The 25879-nt window shown below is 36.2% G+C and overlaps 4 protein-coding genes across 6 annotated transcripts; 1 reads left to right on the plus strand and 3 right to left on the minus strand.

Moving 5' to 3' along the window:
- The first annotated feature begins 1705 nt into the window (after positions 1-1705).
- Positions 1706-4709, plus strand: LOC120007950 (transcription factor bHLH130-like). 2 transcript variants are annotated; one of them, XM_038859246.1, is made up of 9 exons: positions 1706-1933; positions 2206-2295; positions 2393-2483; positions 2584-3205; positions 3405-3739; positions 3824-3994; positions 4083-4148; positions 4227-4295; positions 4400-4559. In XM_038859246.1, the coding sequence occupies exons 4-9, from the start codon at positions 2602-2604 to the stop codon at positions 4469-4471; spliced, it is 1317 nt and encodes a 438-aa protein (XP_038715174.1). In that variant the 5' UTR covers positions 1706-1933; positions 2206-2295; positions 2393-2483; positions 2584-2601; the 3' UTR covers positions 4472-4559. The 2 variants fall into 2 exon arrangements, with proteins under 2 accessions (XP_038715174.1, XP_038714616.1); XM_038858688.1 differs by having other exon boundaries at positions 1707-1885; positions 4400-4709.
- A 5930-nt stretch (positions 4710-10639) lies between these two features.
- Positions 10640-12541, minus strand: LOC119985814 (cytochrome P450 705A5-like). The gene is made up of 2 exons (XM_038830252.1): positions 11577-12541; positions 10640-11470 (listed from the first exon to the last, which is right to left on the minus strand). The coding sequence occupies exons 1-2, from the start codon at positions 12504-12506 to the stop codon at positions 10856-10858; spliced, it is 1545 nt and encodes a 514-aa protein (XP_038686180.1). The 5' UTR covers positions 12507-12541; the 3' UTR covers positions 10640-10855.
- Positions 12542-15358: 2817 nt separating this feature from the next.
- LOC120000747 (prothymosin alpha-B-like) lies at positions 15359-23265 on the minus strand. The gene is made up of 2 exons (XM_038848867.1): positions 22910-23265; positions 15359-15520 (listed from the first exon to the last, which is right to left on the minus strand). Exons 1-2 carry the CDS (start codon positions 23092-23094, stop codon positions 15397-15399), a joined length of 309 nt encoding a protein of 102 aa, XP_038704795.1. The 5' UTR covers positions 23095-23265; the 3' UTR covers positions 15359-15396.
- Positions 22974-25161, minus strand: LOC120000734. Of its 2 annotated transcripts, none has more exons than XM_038848852.1 (5): positions 24761-25161; positions 24546-24669; positions 24186-24464; positions 23990-24094; positions 22974-23296 (listed from the first exon to the last, which is right to left on the minus strand). In XM_038848852.1, the coding sequence occupies exons 1-5, from the start codon at positions 25144-25146 to the stop codon at positions 23267-23269; spliced, it is 924 nt and encodes a 307-aa protein (XP_038704780.1). In that variant the 5' UTR covers positions 25147-25161; the 3' UTR covers positions 22974-23266. The 2 variants fall into 2 exon arrangements, with proteins under 2 accessions (XP_038704780.1, XP_038704786.1); XM_038848858.1 differs by having other exon boundaries at positions 22974-23309.
- Between the last annotated feature and the right edge of the window lie 718 nt (positions 25162-25879).

The following is a 25879-nucleotide window of genomic DNA, read 5'->3' on the forward strand; positions in this document are numbered from 1 at the left end:
GGTTCAATTACCATGTTTTGTGAGCCCCTACACTTTTATCAATTAATAGACAAGATCTAACACTGGCGATGACTAATATTCCATTTACTGAGATCCCTAACATTTTTGAATAAAACCTGATTAATCTTGTTTGTAACCATGTGTGAATGTTGATTTGTAGATTGTTTAGTGTATTGGGTTTCCATGATTGATCACATCATTAGATTGCTAAATCAATTGATTGAGGATTTTAATAATTAAGCAATTATTGATTTTGGATTTTTTTTGTCTTTTCCTCCTCTACCTTCATTGAATCTTCCTGTTAAGTCTCATTGTCTCAAAAAGAGGCTAGGGATTATCTTAATATATGGTAGACTTGGTTGCTTCAACTCCATCAAGAGTCAATGTGTTCACAAAGCTTTGTTGAAGACACACATGATGCCAAAAATTGTGCTTTTATTGAGTTTGGAAAAAAGGATAATATGAAACTCTACATCCCAATTTGGTGTTGATCTCATAAACCCCATTTGTGAGGTTAAATTAGTGTTTTTATGCAACAAAACTAAATTTCAAGGGGCTTAGTTGCATTTTTAGAAGAAAAAAAAAATGTTTTAGATTTATGTAATTGATATATGTGGTCATTTTTGTAAGCAATCAATTATTTGAAATGAAGGAATTTACAAAAATCATCATTTTTCTAGATTTTATTTGAGTCAAAAGGTGGATAAAATATTGGGTATCGACCGCTTAGAAGAAAATTAAAGAACAAGAAACAAGAGAGACACAAGATTTTTAACGTGATTCACTTCATATTCACGAGAATCACCGTTTTCACTATTGTCAAGAATGAGATACAATGAGTTTCCGAGGTCTTTCAAAGTAATAGCCCATGTCACAATATCGACATTATCCCTCCATAGTCTTTACGAAACCATGATCAGACTTCACACAACCTATTACAAAATTCCATGCACACACGTGTGTATACATATTGAAAAATCATTACATATCATGAAATATTAATGAATTCTTTATCCAAACCCAACAATCTAAGATACAAATTAAAAAATTCCCAATTGGAATCAATTCACAATCACATAAAAAAAATCCATGAAATTCTCGTCAAACCCATGAGGGTTTTGAATTGAACTAGAAATCTCAATCAATCCATTTTGCATAAAATTAATTTTCTCTCTCCCAAATAAACTTCATTAGAGGATAATTACATGTTTGATGCATGAAATGATAAACGTAGATTAGTTTGCATATTATATATATAAAACAAAGACTGGAAAATGAGTTGTCCAAAGAGACTCATTAACCATTAACCCCTATTTTGTTGTGAAACGGGGAGGGAGATTCGAATCCTAATCATCATAATGATATATATCATTCTTATCACTCTAATTAGAACCATTAGCCCCCATTATTTGGCCTTATCATTGCCTCTTCCTTAACCTAAAGGAGTGACCCTCCAAGTTGGACTGAAGTGGCTTGACCAATAAGCAAAGCATCACATACTTTCATAGCTGCTTTTTTTTTTTTTTTGAGAAGATCATAGCTTTTTATAATGTATTGTTTTTATAATAATAATAGTGACAGACATCATTGTCAGAGTAGTTCTTGCAACAATTTAGGGTATTTTAGTAAACAGACATGGTCTTACATGTGATATGTGGCATTTGTGTAGTTAAGCAGAAACTCAAGGGTAGTAAGTTAATTACACAGTTGATAAATGTAAGCTTTCGGGGGAGGCAGGAAACAGAACACTGTTGTTGGCTTCTGCTACTTTCTCTCCTCACTTTCCCTGTATTTGTATTTTTTTTTCCTTTATGTTCTTGATTTCAGTGCTTTGAAGGGGAAAAAAGGGTGATCAGTGATCTAGATTCAGACCCAGAAACCTGAGGTACTTTTTTCCTAATGAAAAAACCCAGACCTCGTAGTCCTCAAAATGGTAATAGAAATTTGGTTTTTTAAAAAAAGACCTGTACTTGGTCTCTGTTTCACTTGGTTTTATTGTTGAAATCATTTTTTATAGCAAAGAAACAAAGTTCAAGAAAGATTCCCGAACTGGGTTTTCTTTTACTTGTCCAATTGTATCATCCTCTGGATTTAGATGCAGTTTTTGTTGTGTAAATGCAAGCAATTTTGATGCCAGTCATGTCTGCAATGGAAGTTTAGTTGCATTGAACGAGCAAGCTGATCTTTCCTTATGTGGTTTTGCAGTGAGGAACAAGCAAGTTTGAGTTTAAGCAAAGTTTAGAAAGGTCAAGTAATCGGGCAATATCCTAAGAGGCATTTTGTCAAACACTTCAGGTATTATTGTCGTTGAATTGTCAATAACTCAAGCTTGCAAAAAACTGGAGAAGAGAGGATAAGCTAATGCTTTCTATGTTCTATTTGTGTTATGCAGTGAAGAAAAAGCAACTTTGGTGTTCAAGGAAAGTTAAGGAGATCAAGTACTGAAGCAAACATTCATTTGGGCCACTTTTGAAGGAATTCAGGTATTGTTTTCGTTGAACACTTCAGGGATTTAAACTCAAAAGGAGAAGAGAAAAGGAATGGAAGAAGAATGATTTTTTTTTTGACATTGATGGTTTACAGGCATCTTCTTCAGAAGACATGAGCAGTAGTCTTTTGTACACTCCTAGTTTCAAGTACCCAGATGGGGATTTTCAGAAAAACCAAGACTTCATGGAATTAAATCACCAGCACCATGTTCATCATCATAGTAATGATCATAATCATCACCAGAAACAACAAATCCACAATCAGAATTCTGGTCAAATGCGATTTCGCTCTGCACCAAGCTCTTTCCTTGAGAACCTTGTCAATGGCAGCAATAGCGGTGGTGTTGGCGAGGATTATCAATGTTTTCAATCTTCAAGCCCTGAAATAGACACCATTTTGACAAGATTCATGAATGGTTCGGGTGTGTCGAGCACTCACGATTTTCGTGAATATGGGGAGAGATCAATGAAGCAAGAAATGCCGGATTCTCCAAAGAATCAGAATGGTTTCTCAAATGGAAGTTCAGAGATGGTTTATCAGAGTTTACCAGTTCAGAACTTGGGAAATGAGACAAAAATGGATTGCTCATTTGGTGTCAGGAATTCTATGATGGAAAACTCTATGCAACCAAAGATGGGTAGTGGAAGTGGCAACAACCTTCTTAGGCAGAATAGCTCACCAGCTGGACTTTTCTCCAATCCAGGAGCTGACAATGGTACTTACCTTTTTTTTTTTTAATTGTGAGAAAGTTGTTAACAAGTTCAGCAATCTAGTTTACTTTGTACTCTCTAAAATCTTAATGGTAGGTTATCCAATTGAGCCGTTTAAGCTTTAAATTACATCCAAGTCAATACTTCAATTGTTGGTTATTATTTTGTATTGATAACTGGTAAATACTTGTTCATGACTAACAGGTTTTTCCATGGCTAAAGATCTGAGAAATTTCGGAGCATCTGGTAGCATAAAAGGAGAAGTCTGTTCAATGACTAGTAAGCTGAACAATCCTATGAACTTTGCATCTGGGGCATCATCTTCACGCTTGAGACTTATGCCTCAAATTGCGGAAACTGGGGATGAGTGCATAGGTGCAAGTAGCCCTGAGAATGAAAGTTTGGGGAATTCCAGAACTACACATGGCCATCTCAACTTTGCAAATGATACTTGGGAAGATAGTTCCTTTAATAGCATGAAAAGAGTCAGAGAAAGTGATGGAAACATTTTCTCTGGTTTAAATCCTTTCCAAAGTCAGGTAGCAGCATTTGCCGATTATCTTTCTTCATCAGTTTGCTTTTACTTCATGTTTAGTCATTGATGGTATCTATCTTTTGATCAGACTACTAAATCCTTAAATGGCACCCTTGGCTTGACTCACCATTTAAGCTTGCCTAAGACTTCTGCTGAGATGGCTGCTATGGAGAAGTTTCTGCAATTTCAAGGCACCGTTCCTTGTAAAATTCGAGCCAAGAGAGGTTGCGCCACTCACCCAAGAAGCATCGCAGAAAGGGTACCATTTTTTTATCCGTGCCATCTCAAACAATCTGTTTGTGATTCATGGACTTATATTTACCCTTTTTCGTTGTGCAAAATTTTAGATGAGAAGAACCAGAATCAGTGAAAGAATGAGAAAACTGCAAGAGCTCTTCCCAGAAATGGACAAGGTAGTTTTAGATTTAGATTGTTTTTGTTCATTTTGTACCAGATCATCCATCACTAGAAACTAAAATTTCCTGTTGCAGCAAACGAACACCGCGGATATGTTAGATTTGGCGGTTCAGTACATAAAAGATCTCCAGAAACAGGTCAAGGTAATTTGGAAGCTGATAGCAATCTTTCCTTTAATCAAATTCACACAACCTTCTACAAGCTTTGCTTATCTAATTTTTCACCAATTTCCCCCTTTTTGATGCAGGCGCTCACGGATACGAAAGCCAAGTGCACATGTTTAAGTAAGCAGATGCAATATTCAAATGCTTCAGTTTGATTTTGTCTGTGTACAGATAGTGAGAGGCAGATTGGGAAGAAGAAAAAAAAGGAAACATAAAGCAAAACCAACTGAACATGTGAAGAAGTTTAGGATTGTAGGGGACTGTGTGCTGTAGAATGTTGTATTGCTTTTACACCTTTTATTGTGAGATCTAAAATGTAGTAAAGGCTAATGCCTTTTTGTGTAATATCATTGAGAAATAATGTAAGAAGCAAAGGCTTTTTCCTCCCTCTAATATTTCTTCAAAATTAGTGTTTTGGGTGGGTGATGAGAATCCCACACGGAAGATTGTGGGTTTGGAGTTTAGCTTACAAGGGAGGGCAAACCTCCTATTGTCAACCTAAGTTTTCAATAGAGAGTTAAGTTTAAACTTGTGATACGAGACTTGGGCCCCCATCCCATGTGGCGGGTATTCATCATTGATGTTTTTATTGAGAATGCACGTGTCTGTGGGTGGGTAGACTCACGTGTCTATGGGCAGGCTTGTGGGCTAATACTGTTGTAGGCGGGTCTACCCCAGAGCCCATCCCTTGTGGAGTTGGGTTAGCAGACAGTGAGTTAAATCCATTGTGGACGGATTGGAAAAGAGAAAAAGGTCATTAAAAGGGAAAACAAGAAGAGTTGTTCAAGTAAATGGGAAAGCCCTTATCGATTGGATTGGCAAGGTTATGTGATCTTGACTCACAAGTCTGGGGCGGTAAGTGGGTCGACGATTGAAATGGTCCAGCATTGATGAGAATCTCACATCGGAAATGGTGAATCCCATATCAGAAGATGGTGGGTTTGAGTCTAGTTTATGACAAATTTTCTATTGTCCGAAGTTTTTAATAGAGAGGTAGGCCAAACTTGTGAAACTAGACTTGGACCCTCATCCCGTGTGACGGAATTCTCATCAGTGAATTCTTTCTAAAAAAATAGGAAAGATAATTATCTTTTTCTGGTTGTAAAAAATAATTATATTTAATTTTTTTTAAAGTCATTTTAGCTTTTAATTTCCAAAAAAATTAAAAATTAAAACATCTAACCTTTCTCATCTCTTTTGATATTTACAGTTGTAATAACTATATAACAAAAGAAAAAAAAAAGGATTTATTTTCATGTTGCATGAGTGATGGGAATGAATCGTTGATTCTGGGATTGGTAGAGAATTACAACTTGGTGGACGCAAAATGGGCTTCATCGGCCCAATTATTTGCCATGTGGGCTCTCAGCACCCTTTTTCGTACCCCCTTTTTTTTTTTTTTTTTTTTTTCTCTTCTTCTTATTTTTTTTTTTGAGAAGAAGACTTGATTTCATTAAGGAAAATTAGACAGTACATACTGTAGAACAGATAGAGGACATTCCTCAACTAGATAAACATCATTAGATGAAGAAAAAACCAATCTAACTATGTGATGAGCCACATAGTTGGCTGATATTTTAACATGAGAAAATAAACTGTTATGGAAGAGCCTAGCCTAGGCCTGAATATCATGAACCACCATCCCACATGGGTGCAAAGAAGGAGTCGGATCCTTTACTGCCGAAATCACCTCCAACAAGTTACTTTCCACCAGAATATTTGTCACCCCTAAAGAGGTAGCAAACTTCAAACCAAAAAGAAGGGCTCTAGCTTCAGCATGAAAGACCCCCAAGCCCACTTGTCTCCTACCAAAGCTCGAACCAGAATTCTTCCATTCGAGTCTCTAATAATCGCCCCATATCCATATGAATGAGTAGACAACACTGCATCATTGTTAAGCTTGAAAGTCCCTCTAGGAGGAGGACGCCACACTGCATTAGATAAATTCCCAGAATGAGCTCTGGGTTGAGGGGACCGTAGCACTAAAAGGAACTCCTATCTTGAGGATTTGGCCATTTGGACTATTTTCTTAGGCAAAAAGCACACCTCTTCCCAGATGACTCTATTCCTATTGAACCATAAAAAACCATAACACTCTGACAATAAGGGCAATCTTCTCCTCATCATACATATTGCAAACTTGTTGAAAAGCCTCCAAAAAAGATCTCCCAGTACCGCTCGACAGATGCGGCAACAATCCTAATATAGACCAGTATTGACTAGCCAAAATACAGTCCATCAAGACATGGTATATCGTCTCGTTAGCCAACCCACAAATCGCATAGGCCGGATCAACATCAACCCCCCTACGCACAAGGCCAACCCGAGTTGGAAGACCATGTGAATTACATTTTTTTGATAGCGTGAAACCCATTAACTGCCCACCATATAACTGACTGATAAATCTCAAGCCACATTGAAGACGCTGTAACTCCCATGGACAAGTTGAGACTTGGGCCGAGCCTAATGCGAGAGATAATGTAGGATGACATTAGCACACGCTAGGCTGAGCAATGATCCATCTCGCAAATTACGACAATGGAAGCAACCATAAGACTTGAAGTCACGACATCTTTCTTACACTAAGAATTAGCACGTTCAAGTTCACCATCTCAGTCATCGACCCATTGTTCATGTGAATTACATAAATCATATTTAAACATGTGAATTACATCCTCAAATATGATTTTCTGAAATGACATTCATAATTTAAGCAAATAATTAAGAAGAATTATATTTGCTCATAAAAAGAAGAACAATTATATTTATTTTATCAACAGAATTTGCCTAGTTAAAATATATACTCTTTTTTTTAAGAAAAATAAGTTAAGAACATGAGAGGAATTCAAATTAATACATAAGGTTGAACAAATTCAGTGGCGGCCCTGACGTGGTGTGGCCTGGGCCGCTGCCCAAGGCATTCAAATCCTTAGGACTCCAAATTTTTGTTAAACTAGTTGCATGCCCGTGCTTCGCGCGGTACATATTTTGATTGGAAAATAGAGATGTGTGAAAATTTTTCGATACTTTATTAACATGAAGAGCAGTAGAGCTTTAATTGTAGAAAATAGAGATGATTGTGAGATGAAGATAAAATATGTACAATACTTGTTTTTTAATTTGCTAAGAAATTTTTTTTTCTAGTAGGGTGTAAGAAATTTGATGCATAAGGAATAAGTATGCTAAGAGTTTATCAATTTTTATTTGCGTCGCTAGTATCTACAAAGTGTTATGGGTCACCAAAGACATGTTTATGAGACAATATTGTATGGTTAGTACAACAATCTCTACAAAGTGACATTTAATATCGAGAAGTACAATGTAGCATAAGTAGTATTTTTGAAATGATATTTTTGGAATAAAATTCTTAATATTTTTAGAATAAGATTTTTGAATTTATATTTTTGAAATGTTATGTATGATTGGTAGATTTATGCCTATAATCACTTTGACCTTCAACAACTTATTGAATTCTACCGTGCTTTCCTGTCACCACTTACATGTTCCAATACCAAATGGGCTGAATTTACTTACGCATTAGAACAATATAGCATGAGAAAAGCCTCTCATGTTGTGTATGTTGCAATCCAAACAGACTACTAAACCTGACCAAACTCTAAACATGCACAATACATCAACTAAATACTACAAAAACACACAAAATACATCAAAAACACACTAAATGATAAAAACACACAAAAATTCCCACAAAATGATGGTAATTAATGTCAAAAACACACAAAATGTTTTCAAACTGAATACTACAAATGAATTTCATTAATTGAGTAATATCAAAAGACTTTCATAATTAGCAATACATGACCTTTGAGAAATCAAAACAACATCAAACCACTCCTATGAAACATTAAATTCCCATACAATTCAATATAATTTTAAAATTATTTGAATACTATTAACTGTATAAGTGTGGTTGTGGGTCTTAAAGTGTATGAATGTGGTTGTGGGTATTAAAGTTTTGCAATATATTTATGTGTGGTTGTGGGTCTTAAAGTTTTCTAATATATTTTAAAATTTTCTTTCGTCTATGGAGGTTTTTTTGTAAAGACGTCCACGTGGCACCATGAATTAAGGAGAATCCTTGTGGATCCTTAGTTATATATATATAGATTGATTGATGATATTAATATTAGTGTAGCCCAAAAATACTAACACTAATATTTGTGCAGCCCCAAATCTCTAGGATTTCGTTTTTAGAGTTCGTTCAGAACCTTCGTAGATTTAGGAATGCTACTGAACACATCCATAATATTGTAAGATATTTCAGGAAATAACGTGTAGTACGTGAATTATTAGAATGTGAATGAAAATTTGAAAGCAGCTTATACAAGTCAAAATCGTTAAAAGTCCATACATCATTATAAGGGAAAAAAAATCATAAATGTATATAAGATTTAAGTTTGATTATCAATTTTAATTAGTCCCATAGTTTAAAAGTCTTGTGTCAGATCAGTGACATACCTGAGTCTTCAAGAACCCTAAGCGAATTTTAAAAAATAGGCCATTTTGAGAAGAAAAAAATCATATATTACTTAAAAATATGAATCTTATAAATATTTTGAACTGTAAAATCACTAATTATATTGATATAATTAACTTTTTTTATCAAATCACTTTCAATAGATAATATAGCTAAATTATTTAGTATTTTTTGTGACTATTATAATATTAATAATCTAATACTTTTTCAAAAATATGGGGTCTAAGCAACAATTCTTCTCAGCCGCCTCAGGAACGCCTCGGTGTCAAATTGTAGAAAAGACTTGGCAAATGCGACAAAACACACATCCTTTGCTGTGAAAATTCCCTCATTGGGGCTTGGAAAAGTCAATGTCACGTGTCATCATCACGTGCCAATATGCTTTTCATATGAGTAATGGCTGTGACTTCACTAGTATATATAAAATGAATTATCTTCGTTAATTTGTTTTACTAAGCAAAATACAAATGAATGAAATGATCAATCACAATCACTACACCTAAATCTGAATTTGGAGCTCTGTAATTAGTTTAAAATTATAAAGTTTACGATTGAAATTTAATGGTTTGAAAGGTGTGCCACATCACATCATTTTTTTTTAAAATTTTTAAAACTTGTTTAAATTTTTCTCCACTATTAGATATGAATTGTAGACTCCAAGGAATTGCGCGCGAAGCTCCCAAATCCTTTGTAAATGGGTCTTGTATTCTATTTTGCATGATAAAAAACCCGGAACTAGTCTGAAAAAATCCACACCATCAGCTCTTGTAAAGAATCTCTAAATTAAAGGGTGGCTATAATGCTTGAGGCCTCCAATTTTTTTTTTACCCCCAATGCATGTGGAGTGTTAAATATTAAGTGGGGTCCTACATGTATACTTTTAATCAATGATTATCACACATAACACGTAGGATTTGGTCAAAAACTTTGAAGAATTTGAGAGGGATGAGAATAAGGAGGTGAGAAGTAGAAGAAGCATGTGAGAGAGATTTGGCCCAATCCACTTAATGTATTGTCCACGTTTTGGGCATAAGCCCCAAGTGACTTTGTCCTTTAAAGGTCCTCAAGTGTTTGAAAGGTCCTCAAGTATTTGACGTTAGACTCACACTTATAAATCATATCGTTACCTTACACGAAAATCGATATGAGATTTTTTACATGTTTGAATAAATATCAACATGTCTGCCTCTGAAAAATCAAATTAACATGTTTTAAGATTGTTATTTATCAATTACGTATGCATGCACGTCAGTATTTGAATTATATATATTAAAATTAAAGAATGTCAAGAAAATATTTGTGGATCTATTATCTCTAATATTTTTTCCTCATGAACTTTGAAGAGATGATAAAAAAAAACAATCTTAGTCAATGAAGAGTTGATGAAACATCTTCGTTAAACAATGTCATCATCAATGGAGGGCAACCTACCATTTTGGAGAGAAGAGAAAAAAAAATATCAAAATTTGACTTAATTTCTCGGTCAATTTAATGTTGATTTGTACCAAGGTAAATAATAATGATTTTTTAGCAAATTAATCAAAGATTCCCCTTGATTAATCAAGTTGAAATTAATTTTTTAGTGAAAAAGTTTGGTGGGGTTGGTGGGTATGAAAACATACAATGTACATATACATGTAAAACTAATAACAATCGATCATGTACAAAATCAAAATTAGGTGTACATATATATATATATCACTGCAGAGTTAGTATAATCGTCTGTTTAATGTTGGTGTGTCACCACCAATAATGTAACCAATTTCATGTGTGTATATAACTATATATATGTATAAAACCGACCGTTGACATCCCTACATATCAATTGAAATTTAAAACACCAATTCTTTTATTAATTTAACATACATACACAGAAGCATGATACAATAACAAAACACAACTCATCTCCAACCATCCCCAAGTATAGAGACTAGGACTTCAAGTGGAAATTGAAGACGTAAATTTAGTTAAGTACATGATATGAAAGAGATTAAAAAAAAGAAGAAGAAGAAAGAAAGACAAACAGTAATTAACGTCTTGTTTAGCAAGAAAAGGGATGGAATCGGAGAATTGGACGGCACTGAAGAGGCTCGGCGAGCTTCAAATGCAAGCCGGCTTGCGGTTCCATATTCACTCTATCTCCATCTTTGCCAACCTTCCAATCAAAGCATTGAACCATTGATGCAACAGTAGTGTTCATCAAGGTAAGTGCTAGGGTTGCACCAGGACACATTCTCCTTCCAGCACCAAACGCCACGAAATTGAAGTTTTGATGCGCCTTTTCTTTATTTGAAGACAAGAACCTTTCAGGGATGAATTCATTTGGATTTTCCCAAGCTTCAGGGTCTCTCATTATGGCATAGAAATTGAAAACTACCATAATGTCTCTTGGTATGTCAAAGCCTCTGAGTTCACAAGCTTCATGCGTTCTTCTTGGTAATAGAGGCCCTGGTGGGTATAGTCTTAGTGTTTCCTTCACAACAGCTTGTAAGTATGGAAGATTTGGAAGATCTGTTTCTTCAACAAGTCTTTTGTTTCCAACAACTGAATCTATCTCTTCTCTTGCTTTCTTCATGACTTCTGGGTGATTGATTAGATTTGCCATTACCCATTCCATTGAATCTGTAGATGTACTTGTTCCTGCAAGGAAGAGATCCTGCAAGAGCCAAATTAATAATCAAATTTAGTCCCAAATAAGTATAAATCTCACAGTTGTCATGTTTACTACTTCAACTTTAAACAAGAAAATTTAATTTCATTACCAAAATGAAGGCTTTGATCTGGTTCTTGTTGATCTTGAACTCAGCTTTCTCATCATGATAGGCTTCCAATAGAATATCCATCAAATCTTTATCTTCCCTGTCAACACCACCATCTCTCTTTGCTCTCTCTTCATGCTCCTTCCAAATCCTCTCCAACAACTCATCACACTTCCTATTAATCTCTCTATCCTCTTTTCCATACATCCAAACACCAAGTTTCTTCAAAGGCCCTGCCATGTTTACCATCGCCAACTTCATCCCCAACTCCAACGACCCATCGATGAGCTCCTTAATCTTCTCAGCCTCATTATCTTCCTCAGAACACCTTGTGCTCAAAGCCATCCTACATATAGTATTATTCGTCAGCTTCATCAACTCCGTCCCCAAACTAAAAACCTCGCTTTCCTGTGCTTTTTCTAATACTTTCTTTAAGTATCGGTGTAGCTCCTCTCTTCTAACGTTGTGAGACCTCTGGAGCTGTTTGGATCCGAGAAGTTCAGTCACAGTCATTTTCTTCATATACCTCCAATATTCCCCATATGGAGAAAAAATAAACCCTATGTTGGCAAATATTAACCGGTCCTCGAAGACCGACATGGGTTTTGATGCAAAAGCCACATCGTTGGACTTGAACACCTCGGTCACCACGGAGGCGGATGAGATGAGGAGGAATTTGAAAGAGCCGAAGCGTAGGAATAGCAACGGGCCATACTTTAGGGCAAGTTTTTGGAAACAAATATGGACGTATTTGGTGAGAAGGTGGATGTGACCGACAAGCGGAAGAGCAGGTGGGCTTGGCAGGGGGCGGAGATGGGTGGCTCCGGCGGGTTTAGATTTCTTGAAGAAGAATTGAAGGAGAAGTGTTGAGGAGAGGCAGAGGAGGAAGAGAAAAACATAGTATTGGGCGTCAATGATGGTAGTGGTGGCCATGGCTTATTAGAGTACTGGTTCAGGCTTATGGTACAACAATATTCATGACACGCATGTATTTATAGTAAAGCGAATGATTGCATTCCATATCATATTTTTCAAAGGTTAGTGCCGGCCGTCAAGGTCGTGTTCTGTTAAGATAACACCAAATTAGTTTTAATAAAATGATATACTCTTAGTTTATGTTTTGAAGTAGTATGTATATATGCCAGCAAAACATTATATATATATAGTGCGTGAAGGTCGTGTTTTGTTAAGATAACACCAAATTAGTTTTAATAAAATGATATACTCTTCGTTTATGCTTTGAAGTAGTATGTATATATGCCAGGAAAACAATATATATATATATATGTATGTATGTATGTATGGTGCGTGAACAGGGCCGGCCCTGGGCAAAAAATTATTTGGAGGTCCTTTATACTTAAAAAGCATAAAATATAACACATGAAATTTTTGATGCCTGGAACCTAATTTTGGGAGGCTAGGCCATCACGCCTTGAATTTTATTGGATAAAATTTACAATCAATCATTACAAAAATTGGAAAAGAAAAAAAATTCTACATTTTTAAAATTACATGACATCACATAAATATCTTAGACCTCACAACATTTTGAGATGCAAAATCATCAATAGCAACCTCAAAGTCACACTTATTCAACATATGTTTTTCGATGCATAAGATGGCCAATCCATTCGATCTCTCTTGTGATATAGTTGATCGCAAAAAGATTTTCAACAATTTTGACTTAGAAAAGCTCCTCTCTGCTGATGCAACAGACTGGAACAATTAATAAAACTCTATAAACTATATATAAACATTTGATATACACTTACATATATATAAAAATATATATATTGGGGCCCCCAGATTGGGGGCCCTGGGGGGTCGCCCAGGCCGGCCAGTGCTCAGGGCCGGCCCTGTGCATGAAGGTCGTGTTTTGTTAAGATAACACCAAATTAGTTTTAATAAAATGATATACTCTTAGTTTATGTTTTGAAGTAGTATGTATAATGCCAGGAAAACAATATATATATATATATACATATATATATATATGTATATATATATATGAAAAGTCTTTGAGTCAAGTTGTAGAAAACACTGCACACATCTACTTTGAGCATTTAGCAAGCGTGAGAAATTAAAACACATCATTTACTTTGAAAAGTCGAATTCAGGTGTCCTCTAGTGTATGCATCAATATATTTTTCAATTGCTGCCCTTATTATTTAATTATTAGAATTCAAGGACAATTTGACCGTCCTAATAAAATAAATTATATGTTTTACATAGGCCTGGTAAGGTTGAACAGGAAAACAGATAACGACATTTATGTAATGAAAATATTAATCTAGCCAAGGGGGACTGATTTTTCTGCGAAAGTGTTTATCTATCACCAAATTCCATGTATAACTTGACAGATGACTTAGAGATGTCGTGTCAAGGATTATTTTATTTAATTACTTGACAACATTGACATTTGACATACGTGCGTCCAATTTTCGATTCCAATGAAAACATATTTCTTAACGATATTTTAAAAAAAATAAAACTTATAGGTTTCAAAGCAATTTATTTATTCTATATGTTGAATATATGTGTGTGTCCAGGTGAGGAGGTGACACATATATATATTAGGTATTTATGTGCAATGCATGATTTTTAATTAGTTTAAGGAAACATATATAAATAGATATTAATTTTCAATGCTCAAATAGTATCACCTAGAGATTTTGACCATTGGCAATTGCGACTCGAATTCATACATCGCTGGAATTCCGTGGGACCAACATCTCTCGATTTGAATCCCATGTTTTAGGACCAACTCTCTTAATTCCTTTTTTAGCGGAATATGCATATATATATATATATATATATATATATATATATATATATATACATATAGAAATTCTCCTGTGCAGATGTAAAATGTGAATCACTCTTTAACTATTAATTTGGAAATGTGATTCCCAAAATACTGAGTCCCATATCCACACCTTTAAAAAGTGGTCCGCATTTTAAACCTGCGTAGGAGAATTCCTACACTACAAGAAACAAGACATTTTGCGGCGGAAAATTCCGTCACAAAACGAAGAAATTCCGTCGCTAAATTCATTAGTGATGGAATTGGCGGCGGAAATTATGTCGTTGCTAAATTGTTCGTCTCAAAATTTTAACGACGGAATTTAGTGACGGAAATTTATCGACGGAATTCGTGACGGAGTAGCGACGGAATAATTTTGCGACGACATATAGCGGCGGATTAGTCATTGCCAAATTAGCGACGAACTATATTTCGTCGCTAATTGGCATCGCCTTTATCGACGGATATTCTGTCGCTAATCAATTAATAATTTTTTTCCTTATATTTAATATTATTACGATATAATTTTAGCGACGGACATTCAGTCGCTAAGTAATTAAATAATGTTTCTTTTATTATTTTTAATAATAATATAATATTACTTCAACGACGGAATTGTAACAAAATTCCGACGCAAAACTATAAATTTGATTTTCTAAAAAAGTGTATTTATTGAAAATTGAAAAATAGAATCAATTTTGTGACAAAATATTTCTGTCGTTAATATTTTTAATTATTTTACAATATTTAGTTTCTATATTTTAATATTTTCTAAATTATTATCGATAATATAATTAATATTATTAAATTAAGATACTTATATTAAAATGACAAAAAATAATTTAAAATAAGTAAAAATTATATAAAAATATCTCCATAACAGATTGTCAATTATCTTAAATTAAAACAGGTATAACAAAATAAATTCAACCAACCAGGTTGAACAAAAACAAAACAAATTCAACCACTTAGGCTGAACAAAACAAATTCAACCACTTAGGCTGAACAAAACAAATTCAACTACCCGAGAATCTCATTCTTATCCTCATCTTCATCTTCATCGTCATCATCCTCAGCATCATCCTCGTCATCATCCACAGCATCATCATTATTATCGCGGTTTTCGACGGGGCCAACACCAGGGGTTTGTTAGGTGTAAAATACACCTAGTTTTATGGGCTTAAAAGTATTATTTTTCTATGTTGATTAGTGCAAAATACTGCCCATATTGGTATTTTTATGAACAGGTACTGCTGGAGAATAAATTCATTACTGGATAGAATTTGTAACCTGTTCGCAACATGTGCGGCCGCAGATCGCGGGAATCAGACTTGTGTGATTGAGTTGCTGACGTGGCAAGAATAGATGGGCCAGTTTAGGGCTTGCTAAAGACTATATAAAGAGTGTTAAGCTGAGACAAAGAGGGGACTTTACTTTGCGCAGCCGAAGACCAAATATTGAAGAGAGGGTGTCGGCAGGAAGGAGGAGAAGCAACATCAAAGCTGGGCACATCAATTCTTCAGTAAATTTCTACTCTTCCATTGATTTGAACATTGTCCATGAGTATTTATACTGTTTTAATTATGAGCATGTGTAGCTAAACTCTTTTCTAGCTAGGGTTTGGTGATTCTTCTACCATAAACCTTGTGCACAGATTTGATTGACAATCAGACTAAGTTTAATTCTTTGTTCTCTGGATTGATTGCTTATTTCCTATTTTTATGCATGCCTGATCAACATCATAATTTTAGAAATTGTTAGTTAAACATATTCGGCTGACCATGACCCGGTGTTTGACGAAGTAACAAGAACTTGCGTAAGATCCAAGTTTTGGGAACATAGGACATAATTGATTGGGTAATAGACCATTATCCTAGATTGTGCAACTGTCGATTTCCTAGTGCTTATGCTTGTCTTAGGAAACTCTTAGGATAGACCAACCAAGACTCCTTTGATAAGAAAAGATCTTGCAACTGGACCAAAGTCAGGATCGTTGTTTAGGGAAATCTAATTGACTGCAGCTGGACCAAGGCCTTTCAATTGACATTGTTAGACTTTTAAATTGTGTGATTGCATATTAATCTGTGTGCACAGGTGGAGGTAGTTGGCAAGCCAAACCCAAGCTAGTTTTTCATCAATTGATATTTAGTTAAATTTTTATTGCTAGTTAATATTAGAAGCTCTGATATTTATTTACACTATTGTTAGCAGTTATAGTTGGTAATTAATACAGTCCTCGTGGATTCGACCCCTTTCACTATTATACTGTCAGTTGGCACGTACACTTGCGATTGGGATAAACCCGTTGGTATTGAGTTGCAAGTATTTCTTGCAATAAAAAGTATCGAACAAGTTTTTGGCGCCGTTGCCGGGGACTGTTAAGTTTATTATCGGTTGTTTCTTACGGCAATAGTGTGTATTTACTTATTTATTTAGTTGATTTATCCTACTGAAACTTACTTTAAAAAAAAAAAAAAAAAATTTCTTGTGCAGGTCCAGAATTGTTGCTTACATTGCATGGTCAATACTCGTTCTCAACATCAACCATTAGAAGAATTTGACCCAGAAATTGAAAGAACTGCTAGAGCTTTGAGGCAAAGAAACATGGCTGAAAATCCACACAATAGAGAGATTCAAATTGCTGGTGGTGCTGGGAATGCTGGGGGTAATGTGCGTATACCCATGATGAACAGATATATCCCGCAGAACATTGCCCAGCCATCATGTATTACATATCAACCTACGGGAGCTGCCAATGTCAGCCTGTCGCCTCAACTGCTGAATTCTGTACCACATTATGAGGGGCGGTTTGATGAAGATCCACACCAACATCTGAAGGATTTTACTGATCTTTGTCGAACTCAACACATGACAGGGATGTCTACTGACAATCTGAAACTGGTACTCTTCCCCTTCACTCTTAGAGGAGGAGCCAAGATGTGGTACAACTCTATTGAAGCAGGTACTATTGGCACGTGGGAGCAGATGGCAACTAAGTTTTTAAGGGAATTTTTCCCAGCCCATAGAACTAAGCAGCTGGCGCGAGAAATTCAGAATTTTCAGCAAAAAGATGGTGATTTATTCTATGAGGCTTGGAAAGATTTTAAGAGCCGCTTAACTCGTTGCCCAACTCATAATCTGCATAAGGATGATGTTGTGCTGCACTTCTATGAAGGGTTGAATGAGATTAATAGAATGAAGGTCGATTCAGCTTGTAATGGAGTGTTAATGAGGAAGAGTAGTGAGGAAGCGATGGAGCTATTCGAAGAATTGAGCGAAGACTCTCAACAATTTTCTACACGAGGTAGAAGCTCAACAAGGAAGCAAGGCATGTACGAAGTCAGTACCGACACTATGGTACAAGCTGAGATGGGAAATATCAATCGAAAAATTGACATGATTGTTGAAGCCATGAAGGGAATGAATGTGAAAGCTTCGGTGCCAACAAAGCCAGTTACTGTGTGCGCTATTTGTTCAAATCATGATCATGTGACTGAAGCCTGTCCATTGACTTCTATGACGGACCAAGAACAAGCCAATTACTTGGGGCAAGGCAATTTCAACATGAGGAATCAAGCTTATCCATGGCGTAATCACCCAAATTTCTCATGGAGGAATGAACAAAATATGGCTGAAACAGTAGCTCCTGCACAGCAACCAGCAAAGAGGAGTGACTTGGAGACCACAATGATGCAATTCATGCAGCAAACAACTCAAGCCATTCAAAAGTTGGAGACCCAAGTGGGACAAATGGCTAAGGAGATGAGTGAAAGAAAGAAGGGAGAGTTACCTTCACAGCCCTTGAATAACCCAGCTGGGCAACTAGAACAATTGAAAGCTGTCACTACTCTCAGAAGTGGCAAGCAAATCAACAAGACAGAGCAACTGCAAACAGAGTCTACAAACTGCAGTAAAGCTACAGACAGGGTACAAACGGGCCGCAAAACTGCACCAGTGGAGACACAGGAATGGGAAAGAGATCCTCCACCTTTTCCGCAAAGGTTTGCCAAAAAGAAAACAGATTCTAAAGCATTAGATATTTTTGAGAAATTACGTAAGGTGGAAATTAATATTCCATTGCTTGATGCTATTAAACAAATTCCATCTTATGCTAAATTTCTTAAAGAATGTTGTACTCAAAAGAGAAAATTTGCTGCTCATGAAAAAATTGCTTTGAAAGAAGAGGTCAGTGCTGTGTTGTTAAATAAACTCCCACCAAAGCTCAAGGATCCTGGTAATTTTACCATACCATGTAAAGTGGGAAATCAATTTTTTGAAAAGGCATTGCTGGACCTAGGGGCCAGCATTAATTTGTTACCTTACTCTGTTTATGAAAAACTTGGGTTAGGAGAGCTTCAAGAGACTTCTATAACACTGCAACTAGCTGACCGTAGTGTCAAAAGACCCAAGGGGATTTTAGAGGATGTCTTGGTAACTGTGAATGACTTGATCTTACCTGCTGATTTTGTTGTGTTGGATATGGAGGATAGTCCTAGATCCTCATCTTTACCTATTATTCTTGGACGACCTTTTATGGTTACCGCTGACATGAATATTAGTGTGAGAAAGGGGACTGTAACTATGCAGGTGAATGACAAAGAATTGGAATTTCGTGTGTTTGATGCTCTCAAATCTCATGATGATCATAGTGATTGTTTTAATAGTGATACTATACATGATCTTGAGAGTGAGGTGTTTCAGGTTACTAGTATTGATCCAGTTGAAGCAGTGGTGGCGTCTGGTTTGAATGAGAAAACAATTTCTGAAGGAATTTTGGAGAATGATGACCATATAGAGGAGGTTATCCAAGCATTCCAATTGAACCAGCCCTATGGTGGTAAGATTACTCCTCCTTTTGAGCAACTGACGCCTACTAATACATCTTTTGTTCCTTCAACAGTTAAAGCACCTAATTTGGAGCTGAAGCAGTTACCTAGTCACTTAAAGTACATCTATTTGGGTGATAACAACACTGTACCGGTGATAGTAGCTGCGAGTCTAAGCTTGGGGGAGGAAGAAAAGTTGATCCAAATTTTGAGGAAGCATAAGACAGCTCTTGGGTGGACCATCGCTGACATAAAGGGGATTAGCACATCTAGGTGTATGCACCCGATTTTATTGGAGAATGATGCAAAGCCCACTAGAGAGGCACAAAGGCGATCGAATCTACATATGAAAGATGTTATCAAAGCTGGAGATAAGCGTCGCTTGCAACTAAACGAGCTTGAAGAATTGCAGCATGAAGCCTATGTGAATGCAAAGTTATATAAGGAGAGAGCCAAGAGGCACTCTGACAAGAAGCTTGTGCGGAAAAAATTTTCTGTTGGGCAGAAGGTGCTGGTGTACAACTCTCAGTTGAAACTTTTTCCGGGAAAGCCCAAATCAAAATGGCATGGCCCGTATGTGATACAAGCTGTGTTCCCTCGTGGTGCATTAGAGTTAAAACATCAAGATTCTGATCACACATTCAAGGTTAATGACCATCGAGTGAAGCCTTATTGGGAAAATGTACAAAGTACCGTGGATGAAGTGGTATATCTCCACTCAACTGATCTCTGACAGCGTTCAAGACTATGTCCGGCTGAAGACAATAAATTTAGCACTTCATGGGAGGTAACCCATGTGGAAGGGAAGCATAATTTTGACAAGTAAATCAGCTAAGTCTCTCTTCCTTTTCGTTCACTTCATTTTGTTATTTATTTTCGTCATCACAAATTGTCGTTTTGTTCTTTCTTTTTAAACATTGAGGACAATGTCAACTTCAAGTTTGGGGGAGAGGGAATTTGCTTTTGCCGAAAATTTTCCGAAAGTTTTTGAAATTGTTTTGAGAAGAGAATTGGCATACTTGTGCTTAATTGTTATGAAGTGCTTTTGAGACTGATGGTGTGATTATTTGCATAATCTTTTGCAATGAATGTCTACTTAGTTTACACATTATTTGCATCACCAAGTAACTTGTGAGGAGCCTTCAGAAAATTTTGTGTGCTATGAATTTCATGACTGTGTATAGCTAGAACTTGCATTAGACCATCTGAAGTAAATACTATGTTTTTGTTCTTTGAAAGTGATGAAGGCATTCTTTGTCAATTTTGGCCTACCTTGGACCTTACCTCTGTTCTCATTCCTTTGATTGCATATTATTCTCTTGCAATAAACCTTCCCATCTTTGTGATGTGTTATGCATCTTTCATAAGTCATAAAAATAGAATTCATCATGAGACTATCGTTTGGAAGGTGATTGATAAGATGAGGAGGAGTTTAAGTGTGGTGTTTGAAAGAAGGCAGTTCTGAATATTAAAAGATGTGTATAACAGAGTTCTGGGGAATTTGCAACCTGTTTGTAACCTAAGTGCTACATGAAGCTCACACAAAAATTGGAGACTCAAATCTGAAGCAGCCAGTTAAAAAAAAAAAAACAAAAAAAAAAAAAAAAAGAAAAAAAAGAAGAAAGAGAGAAGCTGAAGTCTCTCAAGAAAAAAAATTCTAATAAGGTTTGCTCATGATTCAAGATCTATCTATGGTTACTAGAGGTTGAAAGCAGCAGAGATTTGAAGCTCAACAGAGGGAGATGTTTGATTTGATTCGTGACAGGACCTCCTTACTCTGATTTTATTTGGTTGATATGTTGATGATCTGATTAGTTTTGGTGATACTCTGACTTGTTAGTTTGGAGGAGTGGAAGCTCTTGTTATTCTATTATGTTGGTTGGTTAGATGGAGTTAGGATTAGTCTTATGATGGATGCCTATTTTTGAGACTCTATGGTATATGGCATGATCATCACATGTTTTGTTTGAACCGTACCTTTATCTAGCCTATGCTATTCCTTGAAGTTTATCCTTGTTACATTGAACTTACTTGTGATTGGATTATGATGACTTTAGTTTGAATCCAATTTATATTTATTTTGTGCATTTTTGAGCCTTCCTTAGCCAAATTTCTTGCTCCCAATAAAGTCCTTCTGATTCATTGAATGAGAATTTTAGTGTGAAGTAAGGTTGGTGGACATGCAAGCATATGACTGCAGGTTATGAGTTCATACGAGAGTAAACACCACCCTTATACACTTGAGTGAAAATTTTCTTCTATATATTATGTGTGTACCTTGGTGAGGGTGTGCGAAAATAATTGTGTAGACTAAAGTGGTTGTGAGCAGAGTTGAGGCGGTGCAACTTTCTACCGGATGTCAAGATTGCATTGAAATAATGAGAGAGTACTTGTAGTGCCAATTCTTGATTGAAGTTTTTCAACTGATGTTTAAAGGATTTAAACTTTCTTTTGATTGATTGCTTGCTTGAGGACAAGCAGGGTTGAAGTTTGGGGGATTTTGTTAGGTGTAAAATACACCTAGTTTTATGGGCTTAAAAGTATTATTTTTCTATGTTGATTAGTGCAAAATATTGCCCATATTGGTATTTTTATGAACAGGTACTGCTGGAGAATAAATTCATTACTGGATAGAATTTGTAACCTGTTCGCAACCTGTGCGGCCGCAGATCGCGGGAATCAGACTTGTGTGATTGAGTTGCTGACGTGGCAAGAATAGATGGGCCAGTTTAGGGCTTGCTAAAGACTATATAAAGAGTGTTAAGCTGAGACAAAGAGGGGACTTTACTTTGCGCAGCCGAAGACCAAATATTGAAGAGAGGGTGTCGGCAGGAAGGAGGAGAAGCAACATCAAAGCTGGGCACATCAATTCTTCAGCAAATTTCTACTCTTCCATTGATTTGAACATTGTCCATGAGTATTTATACTGTTTTAATTATGAGCATGTGTAGCTAAACTCTTTTCTAGCTAGGGTTTGGTGATTCTTCTACCATAAACCTTGTGCACAGATTTGATTGACAATCAGACTAAGTTTAATTCTTTGTTCTCTGGATTGATTGCTTATTTCCTATTTTTATGCATGCCTGATCAACATCATAATTTTAGAAATTGTTAGTTAAACATATTCGGCTGACCATGACCCGGTGTTTGACGAAGTAACAAGAACTTGCGTAAGATCCAAGTTTTGGGAATATTGGACATAATTGATTGGGTAATAGACCATTATCCTAGATTGTGCAACTGTCGATTTCCTAGTGCTTATGCTTGTCTTAGGAAACTCTTAGGATAGACCAACCAAGACTCCTTTGATAAGAAAAGATCTTGCAACTGGACCAAAGTCAGGATCGTTGTTTAGGGAAATCTAATTGACTGCAGCTGGACCAAGGCCTTTCAATTGACATTGTTAGACTTTTAAATTGTGTGATTGCATATTAATCTGTGTGCACAGGTGGAGGTAGTTGGCAAGCCAAACCCAAGCTAGTTTTTCATCAATTGATATTTAGTTAAATTTTTATTGCTAGTTAATATTAGAAGCTCTGATATTTATTTACACTATTGTTAGCAGTTATAGTTGGTAATTAATACAGTCCTCGTGGATTCGACCCCTTTCACTATTATACTGTCAGTTGGCACGTACACTTGCGATTGGGATAAACCCGTTGGTATTGAGTTGCAAGTATTTCTTGTAATAAAAAGTATCGAACAGGGTTTGCATAGCAAACTGAGCACATATATTCTGCATCATCTGACTTTGTGCAAGCATCTTTTTTTCTTGTTCAATCATCCTCTGGTCTTGTGACTCTAACCGTTGCTCCAGGGTAACAATCGTATGTCGCTGATCTAAAAGTTGTTCATGTAACTCGGCGTTCATCCGAGCCACGCGCTCCTCCATCTCCTGCTGGCTATACTGAGACTGTGATCCGAAGGAGGGAGATGATGAGTAGCGCAAACGACGCGACTCTGATCCAAGACCGTAAACACGACCTTTCTTGTTGTACCCCCCAACCGCCTCTATGAATATTGAAGTCTCATCCGCTGGCTGAAAAGCTGCCTCGCTACCAGCATCAGAGCTCAATGATCGAGAAGCCATCAACCTATTGTAGTCATCCTATATTAAAAGTAAAAAATTAATATAATATTTAATTCATGATAAGGGATCGATAACAGTGTGTGAAATATACAATATCTGGTGAAAAAAGTTACTAGCATAGCTTATGCTCAAAGATCATCACAAAGTAAATATTATATTATATATATTCAAATTGTATATCTATCTTATATATAAGTTGAGAATGAAGGTACTGTAAATTAAAAGAAATCAAATAACAGAATTTTACTTAAAATAACGTGAGTCTACAATAGAAACAAAGATCAGTAGAAAATCAAGTAATTAAGTAATGTGAGTCTAAGTTTATAATCAAGTAATAAAGTAACGGGTTGTTTTTTTCTTTTGAAAGCGTTAAACCTTGAAGTTCAATGCACAAATAGTATAGTGAACACAAACTACTCACCACTACTCACATCTCCACATATAGTATAATATTTTTATACAAACAAACTCCCTTGCAACATAGCAGACAACTCTAATGGATCAGACAAAGAAAAAAAAAATATGCATGCTAACATTATAATGCACCTGCCAGAAAGACTCAAAGCTAATGTTGGGCTTCTTTGTGACCATTAATCGGTGCAAACAGAACATAAAACACATATCATGCTGCAACAAATATAAAGTGCATTGATTTTTATTTATGACAGCAACTGATGATAAAATATATATTACTTACCACAGCTTTTGTTGCTCGTGTATCGACGAGATCTTGCGTACCCTTTTTCTGATGGGTACGAAGAAAGAGCTCAATACTGGTGGGTTCCCGACCTAATTCTTCTAGCTGCAATGCAAGTTAAAAGGTAAGTCAAATTTTATTTTATATTAGACTCATCATTGAAATATAAACTTTATTAAAAATTTATAATTTTTACCAATCTCTTATAATGCTCTGAGTGTGAAATAGAGCCGCCAGTATGAGTGGTCCCACCAGCGCTAGAGGAGCGGTTCATCTTTCCCTTCTCCCTTTTCTTCACATACTCTGGATCCGCCCAAATCTCGCGAAGTTGACCTCTAATGCTCTCAGGAATCCATTCACCAATGTCATCCCCCTTCCGAACCTTCTCCATCATTCCCCGGAATAACCCCGCATTCTTCATATTCCACACTTTTATTACTTCACACTCATTTGCAGGATCCCATCTAAAATTTTTCTGCAAAATATAAAAATTCAGTAAACATAAATTATCATATATTAATTAAAGGAAAAAATTTTGTAAGATATTTATACTTACTGTGAACTCCTCAAAATATATATCCTTTTGCTCTTGAGGAACACTCTTCCATGTGTTGCAAAGATGCTCGTACTTGCTCTTCAAAATCTTAGTCATCCTCCTATGAATGGAAGAAGGCTCAAAACTAAAAATTAAAAAGAAGAACATATTAGTAGCGTCAATATTTATGTAATTGAGGTATAAAAAATAAGCTAGGTAATGAAAAATGTACTTACGCAGAGTCGGTATATGGTCGTATCCAGATTTTATGATCCATATCTGTCGCCCCAGCCTGCTGGGATGAGGCACCAGCTGCTTGCGTGTCTGTTGGCGGGATATTGGTGGTGGGTGTAGGTGGGGTAGGGGGCATGTTTTGAGGGAAGAAGGGCGATGATGGATGCTGCGTCCACATCTCAGAGGTGTATAAATGGGGAGGTGATATCCTGTGTGGATAGGATGCGATATGCGGGTGAAGTGAATTGACAGAGGAGGGAGATGCGGATGTGCTGTGAGGCGAAGTATGATCCACTGACAATCTATTGGATCCAGGTTGATGATGATAACGACCTCGACCTCGACTAGATGGAAGATGACTACGATCGCTGGTCTGCTCCCTAGACATCTACAGTTAAACAACACCAAAATTTAAAACATGGTAAGAAAAGATGCCGCTACTTGGAGTGCAATGGCTACTGTATATAAAAATAACAAAATGCATCAGAGAATTGTTGGCATGACTTTTGAATCATATTACCAAGTGTTTTTTTTTACACAAAATTATGCTTCTTTGTAACGCATTTGCAAACAAATATTGGATTCTAAAGTCAAAGCCCTTTTCATAAATTGTTGACATGACTTTTGAAGACTCAATTCCAGCCATTACAAAAGCTAGAATCCAAACTTCAAAACAACAGCAAAAGGGCCCAAGGAAGGAGGCGCTGTAATATAAGGAAGGCACAATAAGAATCCAACGAAAAAGTCATACAATATGAATTAGATCGAAAGAAATAATTTATCAGTGAAAAAGGCACAATAAGAGATTAGATCTAAAAATCCCTAAATATGACATCTAGGAACCCTAGCATAAAGAAACTCCAGATATGATATTGTAGAAAGAAATTGGACCAATTAGATTCAAATGGTCTATAATCTCAATTAATCAGTGCATAGGATCATGAAAGCAAGAACATCGAACTTTCACTTACCTCAACCAACAAAAGTAACACAATAATTACCGTTCGTTCTCTGGTTGTACACGGTCGGTGGTGGACGGTGATCTCAGTCGTGGGTGGTGGCTTCAGTGGTTAACCGTTGCTGCAGTGGTGAATGGCTGTGGGTAGTGGTGGGAGGTGAGA

Source organism: Tripterygium wilfordii, chromosome 1, assembly GCF_013401445.1.
Source record: "Tripterygium wilfordii isolate XIE 37 chromosome 1, ASM1340144v1, whole genome shotgun sequence".
In the NCBI taxonomy this organism is placed as follows: domain Eukaryota; kingdom Viridiplantae; phylum Streptophyta; class Magnoliopsida; order Celastrales; family Celastraceae; genus Tripterygium; species Tripterygium wilfordii.

Coding starts and splice junctions, on each gene's coding strand:
- LOC120007950 (XM_038859246.1), top strand. CDS start 2,602: ATGAGCAGTAGTCTTTTGTACACTCCTAGTTTCAAGTACCCAGATGGG. Junction 3,740..3,823: donor TAAATCCTTTCCAAAGTCAG/GTAGCAGCATTT, acceptor TCTTTTGATCAG/ACTACTAAATCCTTAAATGG. Junction 3,995..4,082: donor CAAGAAGCATCGCAGAAAGG/GTACCATTTTTT, acceptor GCAAAATTTTAG/ATGAGAAGAACCAGAATCAG.
- LOC119985814 (XM_038830252.1), bottom strand. CDS start 12,506: ATGGCCACCACTACCATCATTGACGCCCAATACTATGTTTTTCTCTTC. Junction 11,471..11,576: donor AGATCAAAGCCTTCATTTTG/GTAATGAAATTA, acceptor TGGCTCTTGCAG/GATCTCTTCCTTGCAGGAAC.
- LOC120000747 (XM_038848867.1), bottom strand. CDS start 23,094: ATGGAGGAGCGCGTGGCTCGGATGAACGCCGAGTTACATGAACAACTT. Junction 15,521..22,909: donor GCTCAGTTTGCTATGCAAAC/CCTGTTCGATAC, acceptor CACCTAACAAAC/CCCTGGTGTTGGCCCCGTCG.
- LOC120000734 (XM_038848852.1), bottom strand. CDS start 25,146: ATGTCTAGGGAGCAGACCAGCGATCGTAGTCATCTTCCATCTAGTCGA. Junction 24,670..24,760: donor CGACCATATACCGACTCTGC/GTAAGTACATTT, acceptor TTTAATTTTTAG/TTTTGAGCCTTCTTCCATTC. Junction 23,297..23,989: donor CACGAGCAACAAAAGCTGTG/GTAAGTAATATA, acceptor TGACTACAATAG/GTTGATGGCTTCTCGATCAT.